Source organism: Argopecten irradians, chromosome 15 (genome assembly GCF_041381155.1).
Source record: "Argopecten irradians isolate NY chromosome 15, Ai_NY, whole genome shotgun sequence".
Classification (NCBI taxonomy): Eukaryota; Metazoa; Mollusca; class Bivalvia; order Pectinida; family Pectinidae; genus Argopecten; species Argopecten irradians.
Genome location: NC_091148.1, coordinates 26,263,216 through 26,291,180, shown reverse-complemented (window position 1 = coordinate 26,291,180; position 27,965 = coordinate 26,263,216). Strand labels below are relative to the sequence as shown.

At 35.2% G+C, this 27,965-nt stretch overlaps 1 protein-coding gene across 1 annotated transcript; it reads left to right on the top strand.

Annotated features, from left to right (window-relative positions):
* The first annotated feature begins 70 nt into the window (after positions 1 to 70).
* Positions 71 to 26,109, top strand: LOC138309502 (uncharacterized). The gene is made up of 4 exons (XM_069250716.1): positions 71 to 390; positions 3,683 to 4,161; positions 13,297 to 13,477; positions 14,555 to 26,109. Exon 4 carries the CDS (start codon positions 14,727 to 14,729, stop codon positions 15,813 to 15,815), a length of 1,089 nt encoding a protein of 362 aa, XP_069106817.1. The 5' UTR covers positions 71 to 390; positions 3,683 to 4,161; positions 13,297 to 13,477; positions 14,555 to 14,726; the 3' UTR covers positions 15,816 to 26,109.
* Positions 26,110 to 27,965: the final 1,856 nt, after the last annotated feature.

Below are 27,965 nucleotides of genomic sequence, written 5' to 3'. Positions count from 1 at the left end.
GTGACAGCTTGACTGTGTCACGCAAACAAAGCCTTCCTACTGCAAATAGTGGAGGCAGAAAAAGTAAGTACCTCAGAAAGTTGGAAGCCAATAATCTTACTAAAGACAGTGGTTTGGACAATAGCATGTAGACAAGAGGATTCCAACCCATAAAGGAATGGTCTCCTTGGAATCTTCTCCAATGTTTGTTCCTTAATACCTCGGATTTACACGGGATTGTGTACACTGAGTATCATGCTCATTGACTGCAATATCACTGATGACATTTATGATAATATAACTACCTTGGGTCATCTGACTGGAGAGCCCACACCAGAACTGTCTGACGCCCCTAACTGACCATTATTAGGACTTTAGAAGGCAAATAGATGGTTATCAAAAGCTGTTCACGTGAGTAGATATTTTGTTGTTGTTGAGCGATCTGATTAGTGTTGTTTAGTATAGCTATATTTGTATACATTTAATGTGTTATAGGCTATTCTGATTGTAGATAATTTTTTAAGTCCTTAATTTCAATTCAAAATATTTCATAGAGTAACAAAATAATTGGATAACAGGGATCCTTTACTTAAAAGACATTAATACACCAAAGGCTACTATTGACGACCATCTATACCGTAATCAAGAATAACCATTGGAACCGGATTTCATAAATCAATAAATCGCAAAAGTTATTCAATTAGAACCTGTTACCGGAAGCATTTGTTGCAGCAATATTCCGAATGTCTAATACAGAAATCCAATTGACTGTATACGATATTTGAATTACCAAATGTGCAATCGAATCCGGCTTCAGATATTTGGGGAAATTAACAGTTTAGAAAAAGTAGAGGTATTCCATTCTACCGGACACATAAGCCAATGATTCAACAAAGGTTTTACGGATAACAATGTAATGCTACAGAAGAATAGATTGATTGTTACTACAATAATATTAGCAATCTGTGAACATTATAGATCCACTTGCAACTGATATTTCAGTAGCCAGAAGTTATACAATGTAGATCAACTGACTACAGCAAAACCTATCACCGGAAGTTATAGATCAACTGACTACAGCGAATCTTATTACCGGAAGTTATAGACCTTTTGACTACAATAATTAAATACATCACTGGAAGTTATACTTAAAAGCATTACATAGCTTTTTATGACGGAATGTGTATCATTTTATCTATAACATAATAAGATCCATATCAAACTTGAAAGAAGATAAAGTTTAATTGCTGTAACTTGTCAATGTCTGACACGTCCAGGACATATATTGGCTTCAATAACGGTGTGACATTACTTAGTGACGATATTACGAGACAGTATAAGCTACCGTCGGTAGGAATTTCTCTATCACCGAGATAGCCAGATAACACTTTCCTATAACATAAATGATTTTTCAATGTAACACACGACTGGCCATTGTTACGACTGTCAACAGACGGCGAACAATACGGAGGAACACAATGCATGTGTTGATGGAGTGGAACTCGATACTCCTGCAGAATTCATTCTGAACAACACGCGTGGGATGACTAAAACTGACTATTTCAAGGGCGCGTAGCATCAAAGACACCCGATTCCGCTATCTCTACCCAACACCCGTGAGTATACCAATAGGCCAATATTTGTACATCTTTACATCGGAAGCGTTGTTACATTGTGGCTGATGAAGAGCAGCTCGTGAACATCAATTCCAATTGTTGTGTTGTTGGCGGCTAAAACATTACATAGCAAAACTTCAAACGACCTCGAATGGTGTTTTTGATACATTGTCTCTTTCCAAAGTACTTTGCATCAAGTTAATCCTTTTGAAGCCCAATTTGACATACATTCATTATATCTTTGATCTTATGTTTTTTCTGTTCGCATTTGAACGATATACACCGTTGAATGAATTTAAGCAGATGATTTCAGGATCAAAACCTTCAAAGCAGATTACTTATTGATTTTTCATAATCCTAGTGTGTCCGAAAATGTTTGAAAATTCATTATATTCAGGTACACCAAAACATTGATGGAGCTCCAGATTATTTGGAGTTTTCTTCATTTCAGGATATGTTTCATAACTCATTTCCTACTTAACCCCATTTTGTTCCTGCACGTCCTTGTGTCCACAGAGAGTAGAACATTTAAAACTGTTTAATGTAAAGAAAAGTTTGAATATGTAATTTGTAACGTTTTGATGAACGGTTCACTTAATGTAATCATGTATCATGATTATTGTTAATTAACCAAAAGGCGTCTTCTGTTTGACACACCTGACCCAAGGATAATGAAACTTGCATAGCCAATCAAAAATGACGTAACCTTTTGTAACGTCATCTGTGATTGGCTAAATCTATACTTAAGAATGTTTTTGACTTAAAACGTTTTCATGCTCCTTGGGCCTGGTCTCAACACACTTCGTCCTGGCTTCAGGATCATGTAACAGTCTTAGACTTAAGTTTAGACTTAGCCAATCAGAAATGACGTCACGTTTTCTTACGTCATCTTTCATTTGCTAAGTCTTATCTTCAGATGTTTTGGTCTTAAAACCGTTGCACGATGCTGAGGCCTGGCCACACAATACCGTCATTATTAAGACTACGCTTTCCTTTGGATACATCGGATCTGGACAAGCTACGTGCTGAACACCAGATACATTCACATTGGGGTTAGGAAATACTTCTCCATGGAACAGCCTCGTGTCAGTTCCTATAAATACCCCAGTATCACCAGACACGAGGTCCTGAACAGCTTCCAACAGCTCCCTATATATTTGGAGACCCCTTATCACCGCCCTTGTCAGACTTCACGCTGTCACGGCGATAGGAGACTGCGGGAGACCAGCGGTGTCAATATAAAAACAACCAACCACAATAAAAGCATTCCGTACTGTGTATTATGTAATTTTGAATAATTTATATGACTCAATATTCTATCGATTCTTTTTCGCTTTTCAAGTGAATGTTCCAAAACATATCAAAAGAATTAATCAATTTTTTGTTCCGTGAGCCAATATTGACTTACCGATTAGTAAGTGATGAAACAAAGAGTTTAGATAGGAAAGATTTTTTAAACTTATTTCAATTCCCTTTAAATTTTATGGCATTTTTTAAATTAGATACTGATATTTTCACCGACATGATGTTCTTTAAATTATAATTTTGTTTGTAGATAATGAAGAATTCAATTTTTCAATTAAGGTTTCGTGGTTGGTAATTGTACTTGATTAAGTCTTTTTCTCCTTTGCTCAAGTTTCTATGAAGAAAGATGAATATTAATTTCATTATTCATGTGTTGTAATTTGTTTTTGAAATCAACAAGGTTTTTGTCGTTTTAAGAATTATCTATACACTGTAATATAAAATGAATATTTCCATTCCAATGCTGTCATTGGGATGTATAATTACTTACCTGCGTTTATTTAGAATTATCTTTATTTTACGATTGATATACCTGTTATGGGTTATATAATGAGTATTTGTGCTTGACTAGTCCAGACTGATAAAACACTCAAACGAGTCGAAGGACGTACATTATATCAATAAGAATAAATTGATAGAAGTAGTTTAATTTGGAGCGATCCGTAATTTGTCGGTATGTTCTAGTTCATGCCTACAGCTCGTCACCAGCCGAGTCAGAGGGTACATGTGGTGCAACATGGCGGCGAGTGTTTGTTGATAAATGGTTCTGTTCTTGTGTGTAGGTCTGTCAGGGCTACAGTGATAGACAGAGGATTTATTAACAGATTAGCAGTTCCCTAGCACTGGGTTACAACTTGTCACAGACACCTGGAGCTACCGGATACGCTACTAGACCTGCCACTACCAAGCTTGGCTCTTGGATGTGAAAATTGGTTCAGCTCAGTGTTGCATTTTCTGCCAGAGTCGGAGGATGGTTTGACCTCAACAAAACACACAAGTAGATGAACAATTGTTGATGTGGTGTACAAAAAATCAGAACTTGTAAATGAAAAGGAATTACATCATATGGCAATTGTAGCACAATTACTTGACATTGAAAGGAATAAAATAAACTCAAGGATGACAGGATATTTTTGTGAGAGCATAAGCAGTTGGACGATTTCCTCAGAATTCTAACTCGAATGTTTGTCCTCAAGAGGATCTGTGTGTTAGCTTCACCTTGCTCCTTACCTGTGTGATCAGCTCCAGCTAGGCAACAGAGGTAAGTTGATTTGTAGTATTATCGACAAGTGAAGGTTTTATATCTTTACATAACTGGTTGACTAAGACATTTCAGAATAAAATCTACATATAACATATTTCATTATTAGCCTTCGTATACTTTATTGTTGTTACATTTTGAGATACTAAATTTCGAGAAGAAATATCCTGGTATTCGTCAATTTTTAACATATGTAATTAATTCAGACTATCCTACTTATCAGTTTTGTTGCTATTGTATTCGCATATATCTTATTTCGCGTCGTTTTCCGTTGAAACTGTAAAGATCCTCTGCGAACAAAAAACGATACAGTATACATGAAAAACATAAGATCGAACGTGGAATTACACTTTTCTAACCACACCATAAAACTCTTACTCGGAAATCAAACAATAACTCTGTCTTCATATGCCCTTGTGTTCCTCTTTAGGTATTAGGTGCTCTCGTTGTACAAAAATGTCCTTTATGGTACAACTACAGGTAAATGTTTGACATCTTTAATCACTAACCGGGGAACAGGTACGTCATACAGTTCCAGATTTAGTTGTCTACTTGTCGGAGCACTCGGTAACCTAGCGCTTCATACAACCCATAAGGATACCGTAAAACAGGCCAATATTTTCGCGATTTGGACATAAATGCATTTTTCTTCCAATAAGATTTTTGCGGTCTGGCCAAATAAACCACCACTTGCATGATATTTCAGAGATCAAATATTCGCAATTAAACTTATGACCTAGAAATGGTGAAAATGTCAGTCATACGAACAATACCGGCAACTAATATAGCAGTGCTGTCTCCCAACTTTATATTCTAGAAGGCTACCCTTATTCAGGAAACATCAAGATGGCTTGGTAAGCAGTATTGTTTACCAACTCTATATACAATGTTACGACAAGAGCCTGGCAAAATGATATGAAAAAACTGTAGAGCTTTTTATCATGGTACAGTTTTTTCACATGTTTGTGTACCATGAATGGTACAAAAACATATGAAAGCATGGTACACAAAGATGTGAAAGCAGTATTTATGTGAGCAGTCACTTTTATATCTTTCTGTACCAAAACAGCGGCCGAAAACAGCCATGGTACAGAAACATGTAAAAGGCGAGAGACTCAAAGGTTACCGAGTTTGACAAATGACTTCCCGATAAAGTTGTCAACAGTTAGATTGTATACAGCTTCACGGGAAAATAATATAAAACAATTAAACAAATACTTTAATGTTGGAAACCATGTTTCATTTATTTATCTATATACATGTAATAGGAATGCCCACATCTTACAGGTTTTATCTAACAATCGTAGGCCCTAAGTTACACCCGAAAAATAGCAATATAGTTTTGTTTCTGTTTGTCCTCAAATGTTCTTAACGACATTTTACGCTTGTTGTGACGCCCTAATCAAACCGCTGCTATTCGGGGTCAGCTTTGGTCATGGTGTTTGATAACAACATTACAATGCTCCTTTCACATCTTTGTGTACCACAGTTTCACGTGTTTTTGTACCACTGATGGGACAAAAAGATGTGAAAGCTCAGACCCTTTCATATGTTTTTGTACCACGCTTTCACATGTTTTTGTACCACCGATGGCAAAGAAAGATATGAAAGGTAAATCGTTTCACATGTTTATGTACCATGCTTTCACATCTTTTTGTACCATCAGTGGTACAAAAACAAGTGAAAAGAAATTAGCTTTCACACCTTTTTGCCGGCTCATTTCGGCTATTGGTACATAAACATGTGAATGTTATCTGGATTTTCTCGAGATGTTTATAATCTTTCTGTACCGAACTTTCACATGTTTTTGTACCATATTGTGGTACAAAAATATGTGAAAAAAATGTACCATGATAAAAAGCGTTACAGTTTTTTCATATCTTTTTGTCAGGCTCTTGTCGGCCATCGTACAATGTAGGCTAGATACAAAACTGCTGTCTCCTAACTTTTTATACAATGAACTATTAGGTTACCCTTACTCAAGAAACATTTAGTAGGCTAGGTACAACACTGCTGTCTCCCAACTTTATATACAATGAACTAATAGGCTACCCTTACTCAAGAAACATTTAGTAGGCTAGGTACAGCAGTGCTGTCTCCCAACTTTATATACAATGATCTAATAGGCTACCCTTACTCAAGAAACATTTAGTAGGCTAGGTACAACACTGCTGTCTCCCAACTTTATATACAATGAACTAATAGGCTACCCTTACTCAAGAAACATTTAGCAGGCTAGGTACAACACTGCTGTCTCCCAACTTTATATACAATGATCTAATAGGCTACCCTTACTCAAGAAACATTTAGTAGGCTAGGTACAACACTGCTGTCTCCCAACTTTATATACAATGAACTAATAGGCTACCCTTACTCAAGAAACATTTAGTAGGCTAGGTACAGCAGTGCTGTCTCCCAACTTTATATACAATGATCTAATAGGCTACCCTTACTCAAGAAACATTTAGTAGGCTAGGTACAGCACTGCTGTCTCCCAACTTTATATACAATGATCTAATAGGCTACCCTTACTCAAGAAACATTTAGTAGGCTAGGTACACACACTGCTGTCTCCCAACTTTATATACAATGAACTAATAGGCTACCCTTACTCAAGAAACATTTAGTAGGCTAGGTACACACTGCTGTCTCCCAACTTTATATACAATGAACTATTAGGCTACCCTTACTCAGGAAACATTTAGTAGGCTAAGTAGAGCACTGCTGTCTCCCAACTGTATATACAATGAACTAATAGGCTACCCTCACTCAAGAAACATTAAGTAGGCTACGTACAACACTGCTGTCTTCCAACTTTATATACAATGAACTAATAGGCTACCCTTACTCAAGAAACATTTAGTAGGCTAGGTACAGCACTGCTGTCTCCCAACTTTATATACAATGAACTAATAGGCTACCATCACTCAAGAAACATTAAGTAGGCTACGTACAACACTGCTGTCTTCCAACTTTATATACAATGAACTAATAGGCTACCCTTACTCAAGAAACATTTAGCAGGCTAGGTACAACACTGCTGTCTTCCAACTTTATATACAATGAACTAATTGGCTAGCCTTACTCAGGAAACATCTAATAGGCTACCCTTACTCAAGAAACATTTAGTAGGCTAGGTACAACACTGCTGTCTTCCAACTTTATATACAATGAACTAATTGGCTAGCCTTACTCAGGAAACATCTAATAGGCTACCCTTACACAAGAAACATTTAGCAGGCTAGGTACAACACTGCTGTCTTCCAACTTTATATACAATGAACTAATTGGCTAGCCTTACTCAGGAAACATCTAATAGGCTACCCTTACTCAAGAAACATTTAGTAGGCTAGGTACAACACTGCTGTCTCCAAACTTTATATACAATGAACTAATTGGCTACCCTTACTCAGGAAACATTTAGTAGGCTAAGTACAGCACTGCTGTCTCCCAACTGTATATACAATGAACTATAGGCTAATAGGCTACCCTTACTAAAAAAACAATTAGTAGGCTAGGTACAGCACTCCTGTCTCCCAACTTTATATACAATGAACTAATAGGCTACCCTTACTCAGGAAACATTTAGTAGGCTAGGTACAGCACTGCTGTCTCCCAACTTTAGATACAATGAACTAATAGGCTACCCTTACTCAGGAAACATCTAGTAGGTTACCCTTACACAATAAACATTTAGTAGGCTAGGTACAGCACTGCTGTCTCCCAACTTTATATACAATGAACTAATTGGCTAGCCTTACTCAGGAAACATTTAGTAGGCTAGATACAGCACTGCTGTCTCCCAACTTTATATACAATGAACTATTAGGCTACCCTTACTCAAGAAACATTTAGTAGTCTAGGTACAGCAGTGCTATCTCTCAACTTTATATACAATGAACTAATAGGCTACCCTTACTCAAGAAACATTTAGTAGGCTAGGTACAGCACTGCTGTCTCCTAACTTTTTATACAATGAACTAATAGGCTAGCCTTACTCATGAAACATTTAGTAGGCTAGGTACAGCACTGCTGTCTCCCAACTTTATATACAATGAACTATTAGGCTACCCTTACTCAAGAAACATTTAGTAGGCTAGGTACAGCAGTGCTATCTCTCAACTTTATATACAATGAACTAATAGGCTACCCTTACTAAAGAATATTTAGAAGGCTATGTACAGCAGTGCTGTCTCCCAACTTTAGATACAATGAACTAATAGGCTACCCTTACTCAAGAAACATTTAGTATGCTAGGTACAACACTGCTGTCTTCCAACTTTATATACAATGAACTAATTGGCTAGCCTTACTCAGGAAACATCTAGTAGGTTACCCTTACACAAGAAACATTTAGTAGGCTAGGTACAGCACTGCTGTCTTCCAACTTTATATACAATGAACTAATTGGCTAGCCTTACTCAGGAAACATCTAATAGGCTACCCTTACTCAAGAACCATTTAGTAGGTTAGGTACAACACTGCTGTCTCCCAACTTTATATACAATGAACTTAGGCTACCCTTCCCCAAGAAATATTTAGTATGCTAGGTACAGCACTGCTACCTCCCAGCTTTATATACAATGAACTAATAGGCTACCCTTACTAAAGAAACATTTAGCAGGCTAGGTACAGCACTGCTGTCTCCCAACTTTATATACAATGAACTATTAGGCTACCCTTACTCAAGAAACATTTAGTAGGCTAGGTACAGCAGTGCTGTCTCCCAACTTTATATACAATGAACTAATAGGCTACCCTTACTCAAGAAACATTTAGTAGGCTAGGTACAGCACTGCTGTCTCCCAACTTTATATACAATGAACTAATAGGCTACCCTTACTCAAGAAACATTTAGTAGGCTAGGTACAGCACTGCTGTCTCCCAACTTTATATACAATGAACTAATAGGCTACCCTTACTCAAGAAACATTTAGTAGGCTACCCTTACTCAAGAAACATTTAGTAGGCTAGGTACAGCACTGCTGTCTCCCAACTTTATATACAATGAACTAATAGGCTACCCTTACTCAAGAAACATTTAGTAGGCTAGGTACAGCACTGCTGTCTCCCAACTTTATATACAATGAACTAATAGGCTACCCTTACTCAAGAAACATTTAGTAGGCTAGGTACAGCAGTGCTGTCTCCCAACTTTATATACAATGAACTAATAGGCTACCCTTACTCAAGAACCATTTAGTAGGTTAGGTACAACACTGCTGTCTCCCAACTTTATATACAATGAACTTAGGCTACCCTTCCTCAAGAAATATTTAGTATGCTAGGTACAGCACTGCTACCTCCCAACTTTATATACAATGAACTAATAGGCTACCCTTACTCAAGAAACATTTAGTAGGCTAGGTACAGCAGTGCTGTCTCCCAACTTTATATACAATGAACTAATAGGCTACCCTTACTCAAGAAACATTTAGTAGGCTAGGTACAGCAGTGCTGTCTCCCAACTTTATATACAATGAACTAATAGGCTACCCTTACTCAAGAAACATTTAGTAGGCTAGGTACAGCAGTGCTGTCTCCCAACTTTATATACAATGAACTAATAGGCTACCCTTACTCAGGAAACATCTAGTAGGCTACCCTTACTCAAGAAACATTTAGTTGGCTAGGTACAGCACTGCTGTCTCCCAACTTTATATACAATGAACTAATAGGCTACCCTTACTCAAGAAACATTTAGTAGGCTAGGTACAGCACTGCTGTCTCCCAACTTTATATACAATGAACTAATAGGCTACCCTTACTCAAGAAACATTTAGTAGGCTAGGTACAGCACTGCTGTCTCCCAACTTTATATACAATGAACTAATAGGCTACCCTTACTCAAGAAACATTTAGTAGGCTGGGTACAGCGCTGCTTTCTCCCATCTTTATATACAATGAACTATTAGGCTACCCTTACCCGGAATCATTTAGAAGGCTAGGGTCATATTGACTGAGGATGCAGTAAACTGATTCATATTCGCTGGAACTCAATTTTGCGTTTTAATGCTAAATGACATTTTCACTGCAAATTGCATACTAACATATAGATCCACATAAACGGAACACATTACAATATGTACATATCTTTGTCCCTACGACAAATTTACGCGTATTTAAGTCCTTTGAATGTTACCTCATCTTCCATATTCCAGGAGTTACTATAATCACTGATGCTATATCCATGCCTGTCCTATCTCATAGTAAAACTGAATGTAGTTCAGAAAAAACTTACCAATCACTTGCCTGCAAAGACTCCCTTTGAAGAAAACATTACGAATGACGGCATATTTCAAAGCAACTTGGTCAACCACAGTGTACCATTATATAATTCCTTTGATGTGGATCAAAATATCAAATTACCTGTGTCGTCCGTTGCCTCCAGTTTTAGTATGAGATAGTTCATGCATGGATATGTCGAAAGTGATAGTAACACCTGGAGTATTGAGAATGAAGTCACCTGTGATATACATTTTTTTTCTCATTTTTTCCCCGCGAGTTTTAATCGCACTCGAAAATAATTATTCAAACGTTATTTTTTCTTTCACATCTTTGGTACAACCTGTATTTTTTCTCAAATTTCTAAATCTTGATATATTATTGTATTGTACCTGGTTAAGCCATTCTCCTTTCACCCAGCCGACTCGAGTTTGATCTCAGCACGGACGTACAAAGGTCAGAGGTCATCTGCCTGATCACGTGGGTTTTCACCAAAAATTCAGGTTTCCACCCATTGTAAGACCCCTCGCACGCTCACATCCGGGTAATCGAAAGTGATTTGCATAAGTGATATGACTTGTTTCGAAATCGATTTAAAATAAATTAAGTTATTTACATCATACAATTTTGTAATGACACGATAAACTACCTGATGGTGTAGTACTTTCCCTTGATTAAAGATGCAGTGTTTTTCCCATCTGACCTTGCAAGATTATAGGACATCTGTAATGCAGGCAAGATTATAGGACATTTGTAATGCAGAAATCAAAGGATTTAGGTCAGCGGTGTGCTATGTAGTAGCGTTTAAGATAGGGTTTGGATTAGTACATTCACTTGTAGGGTTGTAAACACGTGGCTAGAATTACGTTAGTGCGAAAACAGATAGCCTTTGTATTATGAAAAGACAAAAGAGTTATTTCCATATCAAGTTCTCTACAATGCCACTTGGGAATACACAGTGCCTTTACAACTACAGACTGTAGTTCAGTTTTACAGATAATTGCAAAAGGATTTAGAATAAGGATATCACTTCTTGTGTACAAACGCTAAACAGTATACTGCTGTTGTAAACAATCAATCTTTACTCGCCATGTCCTCAAAGGGTTGTAATCTCACTGATAGCATACGTAATAAAGACAAAACTACAACACTTTAACTCTTACCTATAATTATTAGTACATAGCAATGGTTATATTTGTAAGGAAATCATGAAAAAATAGACACATTTTACACATTTCATCCATACCAGTTTTCCTCAAACACAAAATTTTCGTAATTCATAGCAAGAACAGCATGCACATTACACACTGTATACATGGGAGGCTGTCCTTACATGACCCTGGCTGTTAATAACTAATTAATGAAACAAACAAACAAACAAACCATTTCTGGTCTTAACACAATGTTAATTGTATTCCTTAATCTAACCTTAAAAAACCCAAACATTTTACACACCTCCACCCTTAATCCATAACCTATTACCTTTTAAGCATTAGGAATATAAAATAAACGAAATTTGGAGCACCTGTAAATCATATCTGAATACTTGGTGAAATAACGCGAAGACGAAATTAAGCTATGAACCTGATAGTTATTGAAAGTTTTATGGTTCTGCGGCTCCTGATAGAACCAACTGGTATTTCGGTGCCGTTGAGAGACGGACAATTTTATATTTTTTAGTTCTACTTATTTAGTTTGTCTTTTGCACTTCCTTTTTCCATTTTTCATAACATAAGTATACCCGCCCTTGTTTAATCAATCCTGAGTTTAAATTTTGTTGGAGATGTTATACTATGATTCGACATTAGAAATAAGGAAGATAACGCGTCACTATTGCGTTATTAAGAGTTCTTACTTTGAAATATGACCTAAAGCTGAATTCGGTATCTCAGACCCGTATACTGCATACGGACCTACGTCGGGGCAATTATATTTTAGTAGCGAAATGACATCTGAACAGGTCTAAAAAATTCGCGCATATATAGTGTGGTTGTTATATCTAAGACAAATAGCATATCAATCATAACGGTTGCGTATCATGTATATGTCGTAAAAAAGGATACAATACTATTAAAACAAAACAAGGTTCGAATCCAGTAATTCAAGTATACATTTTAGATATGTTTGTTGTGGTTAAACTTCATGACTAACCTTTCTGGACTAAACATTTACCACGGCTCCATTGTTGAACGTGTTTCTGCCAGCTAAGGTCAATCTGAAGTCAAGCAAAGGTCTGTTTATGAATGACCAGGGAGAACCCTTTTTATTTAACATGTTTTAAAGATAGGTTATTTCTTATGAAATCATTATCATTCAAGATAATGATCGATTGCTTACTTACAAATTGAGTGGTATTGATTGCGCTGATAGGTTTGTGCAGCTGGTATCTACAAAATTAAAGTGATATATTATAATTGCAAAGTTCATCGTTAAAACAAGACAAATGAACGTAACATGAATCACTCGGTAATTCATTGCCTTGTTTTGTGCTCTAAAAGTGATTTCCAACAAGATACAGGCAAGATTTTCAAGTGATATTATCATGATGAAGTTTTCGTTAAAACAGAAAGCAGTGTAAATCCACTGTACGATTTCAAAATTCGACTTGTCCAATTAAATATTGAAGAGATATTTGTACAGAATACGTGTTTAAATAGACTCGATAGATACAACCTAGCATTGGTATACAAACGTGCCAGGGACATGACCATATGCGGCCTAGATATGATCACAATCTAATTTTACATACGACTATAGAATAGAAAGTAAATAATCCACTTTTGTTCTGACAGAATCTTGTGGATTAAATACTCGAATGAGATTTGCATTGTAAGATCAATATTAGGTTTAACACAGTGTAATACCCGGTCACACATATGTCCAATATATCTCTCCCTGATTTTTTTCCAGATTGGGGCCAAGACGATTTTGGCAGACTGTAAATCTGGCGGCTTTGGTCGTGGCCCAGCTGTGGTAGACCAGAGTACGCCATCTGAGGTTTACACCGGGGGACATAACCACCAAAATATATCTTATCTACTGACCATTCCAAGTCACCAGTACTAAGGCAGCAAGGAGTTCTCCACAGCAGGTAAAGATACGGGGATCGATACAGGCGATATTGGGAGGCACTGTTTGAACAAGATCAGATCAATGTCGTTGGTTTGATATCGAAGACTGGAGGAGTCCAAGTGTGCACGTACCGAGCAATATTAAAGCAGTGGAAATTATTTTTTGAGCAAACTGTGGAATTCTCATTAGGGTTGAACTAGCGGACAAATAGTTGATATATTTCTATACAAGTCTGGTCGACCTTACAACACTTACATCCTTTTATTGCTTCGCCAAATTGTTATTTGGATAAAAAGCCGGCGTGCGTTCTTTCAATAACTTAGTGCTGTATACCGTGCAGTAATGTCATGGGCTTAACCTGTGCTTGTCAAAGACACTGATACATGGAGCAAAGTTGAAGTAATCCGTTTATATTCCCTTTCAAGATACAAACGGATAACAACAATGAAACAGGTGTTTTTGAAAATCTCAAAATTGGTTTTCGTGTAAACAAATTCGCTCTCGTGTACCTTCATGTAGGATTTGCAATGAAAAAGGGAACTATTTTGTAAATTGATTTTTAAGGATTAGGGAAAATGCTCGTTTGATGGCCTCTTGTATGTGTTTACTGCCCACCCTTGAACCTATCACCCTATCTTTATTGGATCTCCAGCAATAACATTAAACTGATTTTATAGTAGTATGACTTCAACTTTTACGGCTACAAAGAGGGACGCTTTGTCGTCATGCTTACAAAACTTGACCACTGAGGTCGTTTGTCTGCACATAAATTTCATGATCCACATCCCTTTTTGATTGGTCTGTTGATAATCAGGAAGTTTTGTTAAGCAGACATATATGAAAGATTTATCGGAAGCGCTTGTACATGTATCGTAGCGATGGAGGGCCCTTTAAATGACTCTGTGTAAGCTCCGGCACTAAATAACGGAATTGTCGCTTTAAATAACGGACTGTATAAAGTGTACCTGTGCATTCACGGACATGTGAATAAAGATATGTATGGGAACATTTACCTGTAATTTATAGGACTATAGTAGATATAAACGGTGTATATATACCGCACTAGTCATTATTGAACATTTTTCTTATATTACAGGTAAGCTATGTGACGTCATCCAGGTGTATGGGCCGATCTACCTGTACCTGAACTATGTATATATTAAACCTTAATAGTGAACAATGTACCCTTCACGTCAATACGTTCGTCTGAATGATACAATCATCGACATATAAGCTTCTTATATCTCTTCACGCATGCGTAGAACAACATGAAATCGGATTCGAAATCAATGACGATAGAGCCGTCAGTGGGATCAGTTGCAAAAAGGCCGGTGTACACTCGACACTCGACAAAGACCGGTCCGAGACGGCAGTGGCTGGGAGCCCGTCGCAGAATAAGCTCTGTCAGTTTTGATATAAAACCGATCGAAGAGAACTTGTTAGAAGACGATGTCCAAAGTTTGACTGACAGAAAGGATTATAACTATAGGAGAATGAGTGCTCCGGAACTTCCACCCATAGACTACAGGGCCAAGTATTCCCCTACACAGTTAGTGCTTCAAGGATCTTTACTCCGCCGGACTTCGTATAATGGGCACTCGGGGAGTCATCCTCACAGTGCAACAAGTGATGGATCTCTAAGGGGCCAAACAGCAAAATCCCCTTTAAGTGCTAATTCCTCGTCGTCCGGACAAAGTTTGGGCCAACAGGGAAAACCTGCCGGTCTGAACAGAGGAAAGACTTGGTGTGTTCCGGAACAGACAGACACCAGCAGTCCCAGGGTAGATCAGGGGAAGAAGAAACCTCTGGGTTCACACAATCAAATGACGCCGAGGTCCACGCGATTCAGGACGTCACGTCTGTCAAGTAAGGATAACTCCTTGTCCAGTGGCAATAACAACACAACGTCGAACCGGCGTCCCTTACAGCATTGCAAAAGTGACTCAAAAATTATCTCTCCAATTGAAGAGTTCCAAAAATCAAAAACATTTATCAAACGGAATAATAGTGAACAGAAACTGAATGCAAAGAATAATCAAAGAACGTTATCTATTGACAAAACCGAGACGCTTACCCGGAGTAAAACTACCGCTGGTAACGTTAGTGGGATGAGGAGGTATTCATCAACCTATGTGCTAAACTTCAACAACAAAAGCAATAACGAGAACGAATCACGGACTTCAGAACAAGACAATGATGATTCGGACTCAGACTCTAACAAAGACCAGTATATCATAAACTGGATCATAGGTGTTCAGTCAGAGGAGACGGAAATCCCACCGGAACCGGAAATAGAGTACCACGACGTACCTCCACAGACGGACACAGCAGTTCATATAGTATACGGGGACTCCTAACTGTGATTTTTTTCTCACGGATTAAATTATTAAGTTTTTGAAACTTTAAACAGAAATAACTATGTTAATTGTTACATACCTGTCTGTCATGGAAACAGTCTGGTTTCTATGGCGACGGCTGGTTTCTCGTGGTAAGTTGTTTACTGTTTATTTACCCGATAATGAATTAAGCTTAAAGCGCGTGTGATATTTCTCTGGTCGATCTGTTACTTGTCGTATGTATTGTTATGTTTAAAAGGATTCCAAGGCCACTCCATCAATAGTAACGATTTCTGTCTGTGTCAGGAAGCCCACGTCAACCCATAGATATCTAAAACATTTTAAAAAAATTCATCGATTATTACTGTAAAATGTTTGAATTTAAGGGATTTCATTTTCATAACGTTTGATGAAATACCAATAATTTGATGAATATAGAAATTTCAATGTCAACATAAAAAGAAACTCTTTTTAATTTATCTTTAATTCATTTACCCACGATACTTACCATAGATGAAGTATCGAAACGACAAATAATACAAGTTTTCGTATATTAAGTTTCATTCAAAATATTCTTTTTGATTTGAACTGCACATTTGATCATTATTGAAAAAGAAAATAGATAAAAAATGTCTAAAAAGGACGAAAAAGTTATCACCAGGTAAACACCATTTCACCTTCAGTCAGGGTTGGCGCGTGGCACATGTACTACAATACATTACTGTAGTGTAATAACTGACGCCATAATACCGACAACGCATCCATTGTCAGGTCAATTTAGTCCAAAAAGAACCTGTTTGTTTAAACTCAAAACAGCTGAAAAAGGACATAAAAACCTTTTTGTGGAAAAATAATAAGAAACAAGGATGATGGAATGTCAAAAACACATCGAAATATCGTACGTGAAACAATTCCGAATCATACGTAATGATGACGTCATATTTAACGACATCTTAATAATCCAATCTCTTTGTTGTATTTTGGAATGAAACAAACAGGTACTTTTTGTTGATGTATTTTGTGTGCGTGTAAAGTAGACATTGAGAGTTAAATCGAGAGGTCCCTCCCAATTTTGACTCCGTGAGAGGTAGATGTAACTCCCGGTGGGGAGAACACATGCTCCTCATTGACGAGGTCTAGTGTTCACCCAGCCATGCTATGTCTGTGATAAATCAAGCTTTCCGTCCATTGTTCATTATTATGTTTATTGATTAATTATTGCAATATATTGAAAGTGTATATAAACAATTTCAACATTATCATTTTAAAAACAGAAATTAAATTATTGGGACTAATGTTATTTAGTTGCAATTTTACTTTATTTGGAAGTATCTTTTTAATATCATAATAATAGAAAATGTCGTCCACGTGATTTTCGCGTGATGTGTAGGGAAATGACCTATTACCAACGTGCTAATCCTTATTTGGAATGATCTTGAACTTTCTTGATAACTAATTTCAATCGTTTAAAAGTTTTCAATTTACACTGAGTAAACTTTGTACCAATTTTAACCCAAGATAAATATGGCGCCTGGAATTTCTGCCAAAAAAGATAATGTTGAAGTTGTGGATTATTTTTACCTGTGTCGCATACCTACAGAAAGACGGTACCAGTTAGCGTTCCAACTGATCCAACCTTAGGTCCAAACCCATCGATTATCTATTATACACCTATCGTACCTCCAGAATAGGAGAGTTCCTGGATCTATAACTGCTCAATACAACGCCAGAACACATGGTCTTGATCCCCTCCAATACAGACCCAGTAATTGTCAAGCGTTTTAATTAAAATACACATTGCATTAAAAAGATAAATAGGGACCGAGCCTACTTTCTGATCAGAATCAATACACAATTCTCCATATTAGAGCACAAGCTACGTCAGAACTATTACTAATAACAACGCTATTGAATAGTACATTCAAAACTTATTTCATTACATGCTTACATGTACAAGGACATAATCGTCCACAAAAAATTCTTCTAAACATAATTCAATGTTTGGGTTTAAACTACAAACCTTTTTATTAGTACTTAAGTTAAAATGCATACATATCTAATGTGTTCTAAAAGAAATTTTTCTAACGGAACATTTGGTTTAAATATCACTTTTAAACATAATTCAATTTAAAATGAATAACTGATTGAATATTCGCTGCACACATGTACAAAATGACTTCGACACAAAGTAGACACATTATTGAACTAATATCTCATTTTCTTACCTAGTGATATGAATTGGATAATTCTCATGAAGAACTTAAGATAGTGTGGTGATATGACTATCATATACCTATAAACCACATGAAGTCATGTGATAAACGACAGTGAAGGATATCAAACCATAAACATAATTAGTTAAAGTCCGTTTAAGTGGACATCGGTCAATACCCTAACCCTCCGGACACACATAGATACCCACTATGGCTGAACTTTTCCAGACTGACATACACATCTCTAACACAACAATTACACCGTTTGTAACAGAACTGACCACTAGAATACTAAACAATCGTAACATCAGGGACATATTATCCAGCCCGACAGACTAATATCACTTGGAGTAATTTATATTATCTAAGACGTTCTCTAACAGACGATCTTTATCACGATCACAGATAACAATAGGGCATTGTTTGTAAACACAAACATGGAAACTCTCATTTATTGTTGGTAGTTATTGCAATATCAGAAAGTAAAGATATGAAATGTATTTTCCTTGTGAGCGGGTGGGTATAAGTCGGTTAAAAGCATTGATGTTTACCATACCACTTAAAGGGACAACAACCATAGTTTCAAATCCTTACTAATAATCATCATACACGTCATCGTTATATTCAAATGTATGATTTTTGTTAAGACATGTTTGTGTTCATAAAATTGTTATAGCTTGAAACATAATTATGACTAAAGGAGTTTCCCCTAAAATGCATTAAATTGTAATGTATACTAAAATCCTGATCCATTACGATTTATTAGTGATCAACATTTACGACAGTGTTAAGTAAAAGATGATATAGGAAGTACTAAATTACAATGAATTATGAATATTTAATGTTTCTTAAGTAATAATCCATATATTTCATTAAACATGACCTCCTGCGGTTTATATCCAGTACATTAAGAGACAAACCAAAATTTTAATATTAAAACGTATCACTAATTGATAAATCACTCAAAGAAATTGAGCAACAATACGGTTTTAGTGCTCGATTAGCATTACAAACAACGTTTATGAGTGTACGGTATGCAAACGTAAATACAAATATTCACGCTTCATAATCCAGCTAAGGTGTTAAAGTATTCAGTATTGGCAATGTTTACAAATACCATTCTGGTATCCGAGAGATTAAATATTCACTCTACTTGTTTACAGTTTCGTCTCGGATACTAAACAAACGTGTGGTATTAAGATAGACGTTTATTACATAGCTCAATTAGCGACATTTAAAAGCAACGTCTTATAAACTCATTATAAATTTAAATATGACTTAACAGCTTTTTTGTTCTGGAGGAAATTTGAATGGAAAATCCCTTCATATTAGTAAGATGTAATCACTAATGTGTTAGTATTTCAATAAACCCATTTATACTTATCTACACTGGAATGAAATATGTCTAAACATTTTGTTTCTAAGGAAGAAAACAATATCTTAAACTGTTGCACCAGGAGTATTATAAAAACGTTAATTATATTTTTGACAAACTTAAGCAGATAATGCCAGGAGCATAACTATTTTCTAATTCATGTTAACATGTAAAAAATATTTGAAATGAACATCACATGTTTAATTATACAAATACGTTCAATCACAATCAGAATCAAATGTAAATTTCAGGTATGATCTTAAATAGAAGCCGGTAATCGATATATATAGTCTTTATACACCTGCCGATTAGTATTGCGACAGGTTGTATATGTGTGTACCGATCACGTCCTTGGGTAGTGGACCCCCACTGTCTAGGACGTGAGCAGTGGGTGGTGACACTGGTGACGAGTTGGAATCAACGAATCTACGAGTGTATCTGTCGGGATGGTTATTCATTGTATTTGAAATTTAGTAGTGCTCATACGATACATTACTATTTTTCTTCGTTAATGTATTTTTAAGTTCTGATTATTTTCGAATGAGACATTTTTTAAATTTAGAAGTACTCATACGAAACATTAATATTTTTCTTCATTAATTTATATTGAAGTTCCGATTATCTTCGAAATGCGACATTTTTTTAGTATAGGAGTGCTCATACGATACATTACTTTTTTTCTTCGTTAATGTATTTTAAAGTTCTGATTATTTTCGAAATGCGACATTTTATAATTACAATTAAGGAGTGCTGATTTGATACATTAATATTTTTTCTTCGAAGTTAAGTGCTTACTATTTTTCGAATTTCGAAGTTTTCGTCGGGAGTGCTGACACGATACATTAATATTTTAAAGTGTGAATATACATTTAAATTCTGACTATTGAAATATTCTTTTTTAATATTTATGAATTGTTTTGTTTATTACACTTTCGGAAAAAAACCGTTATGATGTTATTATTAAGAAACTGCCGAAATAGTCTTTCAATTTACAATATATTTTGTGCTTTGTATAAGACAAAATATACAATTTCGAAATTTTCTATAACATTTACAAAGATGCTACATAAACACTTCCTTTAAAACTTATGAGCAGTTAATATGTGTTCAAGGTTTGATAATATTCCTGATAGCTGTTGGAAATTGTCTAATCATTAAATTCGTTTAATTTATCTTTTGCTTGATGATTTCGGACAACCACTAAAATGTTACATTAAAATTTCTTATTTTCCGTAAGCACAAGTTCATACTTAGTACGCATACAGAAATATAAAACGCATTTGACAACACCATTTATTGGTTATCGATTTGACAATAGCAGGTAATGATAATTTTTAATCTCGAGTTTGAATGCCTAATTTACACTTAACCTTAATCCATGATTGGCAGATTATCGATAGCCGATTACCTGGTGAGGATTAAAGGAAATTTCCAACAGACATATGACCTATTAGCAAAAGGTGAATTAAGTCTGTTAACACAGGTTTCATAACATCGTCTCGTAGCACGTGTCTATTTCAATGCTTGCCTCCATGAGGATTCGAACTCGAGATCTCTGTTTTAACTGTTTAAAGCTTTTCCGTCTTTGCATATGGTTATCTCCCTTGCGGGAATGTATCGATTGTGACCATTATTTTGTGAGCAATAATCGTGTTGTTTGTGTTTTTGTTTAGTTTTTTTTAAATATGACGCTACACCCGCAAAGACGGAATTCTAAATGAGCTAATCAAAATATATCTCTAGACAAGAGGTACAGTATACTTATGACAATATGACCATAGATGCAGGTCAACACTCAAATTGATTTGAAACGTTGTTATTTGATTCCGTGTATGTAATGCGTTAATGATGCGTTTCACAAAATTTCAGATTTTAAACTTAACATGATAGATGAAGATGAAAATATCAAATTTTAGAACACATGACAATGAACGATTCTGTATGTAAAGAACGGATAGGAATACTGTTACCTTTGAAGGTCATATGTGTATAAAAATGTGAAGTGACATTTTGAATATCATTGGCTCTCGTAACAGCCAGTAAAAGCCATCACATGTTTAATACAAGAGTTAATACTTTCTAATGTTTTATGACTTTATTGCCTGAAAGTGTATACTTAGGCTGTAACAAGGTCCTTAACGGGAGGTTCAGACAACAAATAGGCACGTCTCAAAAGATATTCATATTTGAAAATTTATTACCCGGAAAGTCAAATCTGCGAGGGGGGTGGTGACATTAGACATACCATCGCGTAGAGAGGTTAACAATAAGTCATATTTATTATCATCGTATGATACGGAACATTAGACTCCCGAGTACCTGTCTTCATATCATTGTCTTTGTAAAGATTATAATAATTTTAAGCACTCACATTTGACATTTGACTTTTCTGCACAGTATGATTCTGACCTTTGAACCTATCGATCGGCGCGTCTCCAATTATGACAGTCACACTATTTCGTCTATGGAACCACATGTAGAACAAAGGTTTATCAAAATCCACAATTCGATACCATACACACAAAAAATATTTAATACAATAAAAAAGACCATGTCATTGTTAAATGCCTACTCAGGGCTAGCCTCTGCCAGATCCTAGTTTATGACCTTGGGTTGGACGATAGGTTGGATACAGTTGGTTGGTGTATGGTTAAAAAACACACCTATTTTTGATTAAACGATTTGCCATATTAGGCATGATTGTATTTGCATTATATACAGGTAAATTCTTACATTGTCTTTCATAGCTACATTGTCCTACATTGTATTATTTCTGTCGGTTTGTTTCCGTCATTTTTATCGTTTAGAACATCTTAGGTGTATTGTTTAGCATATGGCGTGTTGCAATTTATTGTATTGTTAGTTAACATTAAGAAATGTCTGGAATGCAAACATTTAAATGATAACAGAAAGAAAACAAATGCACTATATGAAAACAATAATATTTTTCATTGCATTTTTGCAATTATTTACTAATAATATTAATCGAGACAAGTAGAGAAATTCTCAGTTTTCCTCTGCTTTTTACTGCAGTTTTACTGCTGCAGATGACTAATAATTTATTTTTCCTGAAACAGGACATAAGTTATTTCTTGACATTATGCCGCTATAGACTTACTCCTTGCCGATTACTTTTTTATTATATTTTTTACAAAACATAACTCCACTCAAAGTATACGGATTAGTGAAGTCTATAGGGCTTTTATTTATGATTATTTATAGACTGAACTTATTTTTTTTAAAACAATATTTCAATTATTTATCAAAAATGACCAGAGCAAGACAATTGCTATACTAGAGCTAGAATACTTAAATCCATTTTATCCGTCAACTTTTACTTGCCAGAGACATTAAGTGCTTTATTAATTCTTTAATTTATAGTTTACAGTTTTGTGTTTTTCTAATACGATGTTATGCATTACTGCATAGAAAATGAATGATAATATATTACGGTATACTTCAAAGAGTCCTGATAGAGTTCAAGCTATCATGATAGATATATTTCAGTTTTCGAAGTTTCGAAAAGGAATAGATACAGGACAAATATTGTAAAGGAATAGATACTCGGCATTGAGACAGATAAACTATTCCAGTGACCTGTCTGGCTAATGGTCGTATTGCGTAAAACTTTCGGTGAACAAAACTTGAACCGTTACCTTTATGGCGTAATTGGCTATAACAATGAAACACATTTCAAAGAGCACAAAGTTTAATTAGAGACAATATTTCTTTCCATACAAAGACTTTCGGCTTTAGTATTCAGAGCCAGACACTGGGCCTTTTTAAGAGAAAATAATTCTAAAGGTGAAATACCTGTGCGAACCCTGGTACGTCATGCTTACATTTCTGGCAGTCATCCGAGGTCTCAGTCATAATGTGTATTTAACGATAGCAGTTAGACTTTTAAGTTTATTCTTCACAGATAACTCCACTTTTGCAATCTTCCGTCATCACAGAATGACATTGTTTGCTAGGTTGGCCATTTAGAATTGAAAGCCCATTACACACCTTCTGGTTCTATACGCTTAGGTTTTCAGGACCGACTCGTCTGTTTGATAAGACACCAATTGTGTCCATTTTCAAATAAACATTAATTGACGAAAACCACTAGTTTGCAAACTTTAATAGAAAATTACGTATGAAAGCTAGTAAAATATCCATTAGGTATACTTTAAAATGCACATTAATTGATAGGGACCTTCGTTTCAAAGATTTGCTTGTATATGTCTCATATACAAGCATGAGAAGTGTCGATTATGTTAAATTTGAAATGTAAATAGCGAATTTACCTTCCTAAACGATTTTTTGGAAAAAAGAAAGGTTTTGAAAACGGCGTCTCAAAATTTGTAAAACTTTTTAATGAAAATGTGTTGATTCCTTGATATTATTATACTCTTTAAACTGTCCGAAAATTGGCTTGAATACAACGTATAGGGTTTAAATAGTTTAAACATTTAGTGGTTTTTTTATATTCAGTTCTTCAAAAGGAAATAAGATAATTCTACAAGCTTTTTACAGAAAAAAAGGTTTATAACTAGGTCAGAAGACATAGGGAATACATTGTATATCTTACACTAGGTCTAACCTAACCGACTGTGGGCTGGCGTCAAAAACGTCAAAAGGCTCTTAACACAAGGGTCAAATGGTAAAGTGCGTAATGTTGTGTTAAACAGTATTACCGAACCCGCCCACTTACCATAACACGGGGGTCAAATGGTAAACTGTGTGATTTTGCATTAAATATTACAGGTCCATGTAACATGGATTTCAGCCTAAATAAAACACGTAAACAACGATTAGTTCAATCAGTGGTTATGAACAAAGGAAAGCATTAAATATTTTCTATAGGATCACTACCAAAATCTCCCATTGACGTATGTCCCGGCCGAATAGCAATTGTAGCATGCATGAATACAGCTTTGAACATTTGTTTTTTGAATGCTCATAAATTTTACAATTCAGTGTATGGATGTATATTCACCCGATTTGTCTAGATTGGATACAACACGTTAGAATTTTAAATACAACAATCAGAGAAGTACAATAAGACATTATTGTAAATTTCAATGAAATAAAGTAGAGGATCTTTTAAAATGTTAAGTCCTTTATTTGGTCATTTTCAGCTTCATATAACTAAGTGCTTCTGCAATTCGTTTACATCATTGGTGAATAAATTATAATTTATTATATATAGGAATTGCAAACTAACAATATTTATATCACCATGCTTAAATATTTTTGTGTGAATTATATCATATCTTTGTGAGACGATAGAATTCGGAACAGCTGTGTTCCGGAATCTAAGAATGTCTTTTCCTATGTGCCAATATTAGTGGGTTTCAGTTTAAACAATACATCATATGTTTTTGTAACTTTCATTTTGATTCGTGATCCTATTCATTTTTGTTATGAGTGAAATACAGTTCTTGCTATCACTTCAAAAAATATTTGCATTTTGTTGCAATATCATTGTTGTCATTGTTTAAGATTCATGTGTTATCATGCAATTTGTAAACCTAAAGTCGATTGCTATTCTTATCTTTCGGATGCATTCAAACTATTTTTGTATGTCTTGTGACAAATAATTGTAAGTATGAGCTCCTACTAAGGTGTTCCGAACACTATTACGTGGTGCTAAACGATGAAAGTTGTTCATACTGATTTCTTTGTGGAAATGTAAAATCTATCTTTTTTAATTCCTCCTCGATATGTGTTATTGTGTAGATAAATCTGAATGTGTTCCGAACGATTGTAAAAGAACAATAAAAGCACATACAAAACACCATGCAATCATCCTTTCATACAATAATAATAGTGTGTTCCGAATGCTATAGTTGGTCTTTTGAAAGTTTATATTCTACTTTGTGTTATATGTACTTTTGTAATGCAAATATATGTATGAATGTTGATATTCATGCTTTGTTATGTCATACTAAATAGTTACGTGTTAAATTATAATATTGTCCTAGTCTTAACGTTTGTACGTGGCCTTGTCTGAATAAGATTATTTATTTTTCAAACAAAGACTGACGAGTTCAGATAAAGCTTCTATTAAATGTTTTATATATGGGTATTGAAAGCAACCCAGATGTAAAACCTTTAACATCTTATTATTCATTTATTAATTAATGTATTATTGGATCTACGCAAATAGTTAAACAAAAAACGAAACCTTTAACGAGTTACGAGTTTATAGCAAGATTTCTTAAACAACAATTTTTAAAGTTTTCTTTCCTACCGAAAATCCATTATTTTTAATCCAACATCTGTGATTGATTACTCTTTTTGTCAAACGTTCTTTATCATTTTTGCTTTATTTCTAATAATAATTAAACATGGCTCCTTTTTCTTGGTATTCCTTATAATATAGCTCTATATATCATGTGTGTTGAAAGTATCAACGAAATCTTTAAAAGGAGAAGGAAACACTAAAACTGATACATAACATATTAAGACAGATTACTTCTTGATGTCCTGTGTCAATAAAGGTACAAATGACGTCATCAGATTTAAAATCAATTAATTAGACATAACCTAATATAGACATGTGTGCCGACTACCTATCCGATATATGTAGAGAGTGTTCAATTATTAGATATCGGAACTGTTTGTGAAACCTGATATAGATTATCCACCTGAAGTCCTTGTAACTATATAAGGGCTTTGATGCTTGTGATATATTCTTAATTTATGAATATGAACTAAAATAAATAAGAATAAAAACTAATATGAGTGTCTTTTGTTATTTACATTCTGTGCCTAGGTGCTTTACACCACTTTATTTTATAGATTATGTTATTATAAGATACAAATTTTGCGGAAATTGTGCGAGAGAGGTCAAACAAATATAAAATATTTTGCGAATGTCGAACGTAATTACAAGATTTATACACTCTTAGCAGTCCTTGATCGCGAATTTAATATTCGCGAATATATTTGAGGTAACGAAGGCGCGAATTATAGTATGCGCGAAATGAATATGGGTTAAAGTACAGTCTAATTAGTTCACATATGTATGTTTGAGCGCACAATTGGTGGAGGACAATTATTTCTATTGATGAAGCATGGTATTCACAGCAACTGCGTTGTGAACGGCAAGTAATTGTAGTTGTTTTTGGGCAAACCTTTCTTCGAAAACGACACTAAAGTATAAGCATTGCCGTGATATTTGTGTTTTCGGTATTTTGTTGTTGGACACAATTGTTGTATTAAAATTATCATAACGAATTCGATATAACAAATGCGCACAATTATACGCTTGCTTATTGTTTCGCGTCTATGAAAAATGCCCATCAGTTTTTTATCTATGACTTCGCAACCCCAAATGAAATTAAGAATAATGCTTAATTCTTAAAAGCGACATGACCACAATATATTGTGATGTTGAAGGCGACATCAATCACATTTAAAAATGATTTCAGATGAAGACTACGAGGAAGTCTAAATGTCGATATCATACCAGATAATACATTTTTTCCATTGGAATATCACACTTTATTTGTCTGGTATTTCTCGATATTACATGAAGGGCATGCCAACGTTTAATTGTGAGTATTGCTTAATCCGAAGTACACTTATAAACAAAGATATTTGACAAAGACCAGAGAGTGCCTAATATCCTGGGACATCTGGTTCTGTTTTCCTTTGACTTTTCCATACAATTTTAATCACTATTGATAAAGCAATTTTTAAGTTATAAAATAATATACGGTTTAGATAGGCATCTTACATTAATTATAATTTCAAGATTTCGACGACAACACCGATGTGCTGCTGACGACTTAGATTGAGGCCTGTGGTATCTTGGGAGATTCTTCGTTCCTATATTGGTCGACTAACTATTATTTATAAATGGAGAGACGGAGTAATTTCGATAAAATTTAAGAAATCGAGATACTATAATATAACGACCAATCTATTATGTTCGGCTATGTCTATATTGAGGTATTGAAAAACATTAGATAAATTAATATAAATTTTCATTCGTAAAATATAACAGAAACGATAAAGATATCAAAATAGGTATCTCGGACGCTCAATTTGTAAGAGATATGCAATTTATCTCTAATGGATTACACATTGTGGATAACATAACTGGCGGCTATCTTGTCGCAAAGTCGCAGAAGAGTTTCCATTGGTTTGTGCTGCCTTTATGTTGCTGACGTTTGCCACTTAACACGCTGGATTAGTACACTGTGAGTGTGGTATTCTGATGTCTATCGCCAGGTAAGTACACCTTTATCCCCAGAGTTACTACGACAGATCACAAAGTGGGACTTTAGATCTATAGCTCTACCGTAGATATCTCGTTTATTATCCTCACTGATCCTTTGTCTTAAATTTGATCTTTAATTATCCTCCCCCTGATAGCAGACTTATCTCATTCTTTGAGGCTGAGCAGCGGGTCAGTCGAGGTAGGGGCTAGGATTAGGGCTTAAACCTCTTCGGAATACCTCAGCTCATCCTCTAACGCATCATTCAAGGTCGAGGTAGGAGGCTATGGTTTTTTATTAGGGTTTAAACCTCTTCGGAATACCTTCTTTTTTCATCCAATAACGTGTCGTTCAAGGTCACGGTCAGTAC

Excerpts from the sequence above, each read along its gene's own strand:
- LOC138309502 (XM_069250716.1), top strand. The coding sequence starts at position 14,727 with ATGAAATCGGATTCGAAATCAATGACGATAGAGCCGTCAGTGGGATCA.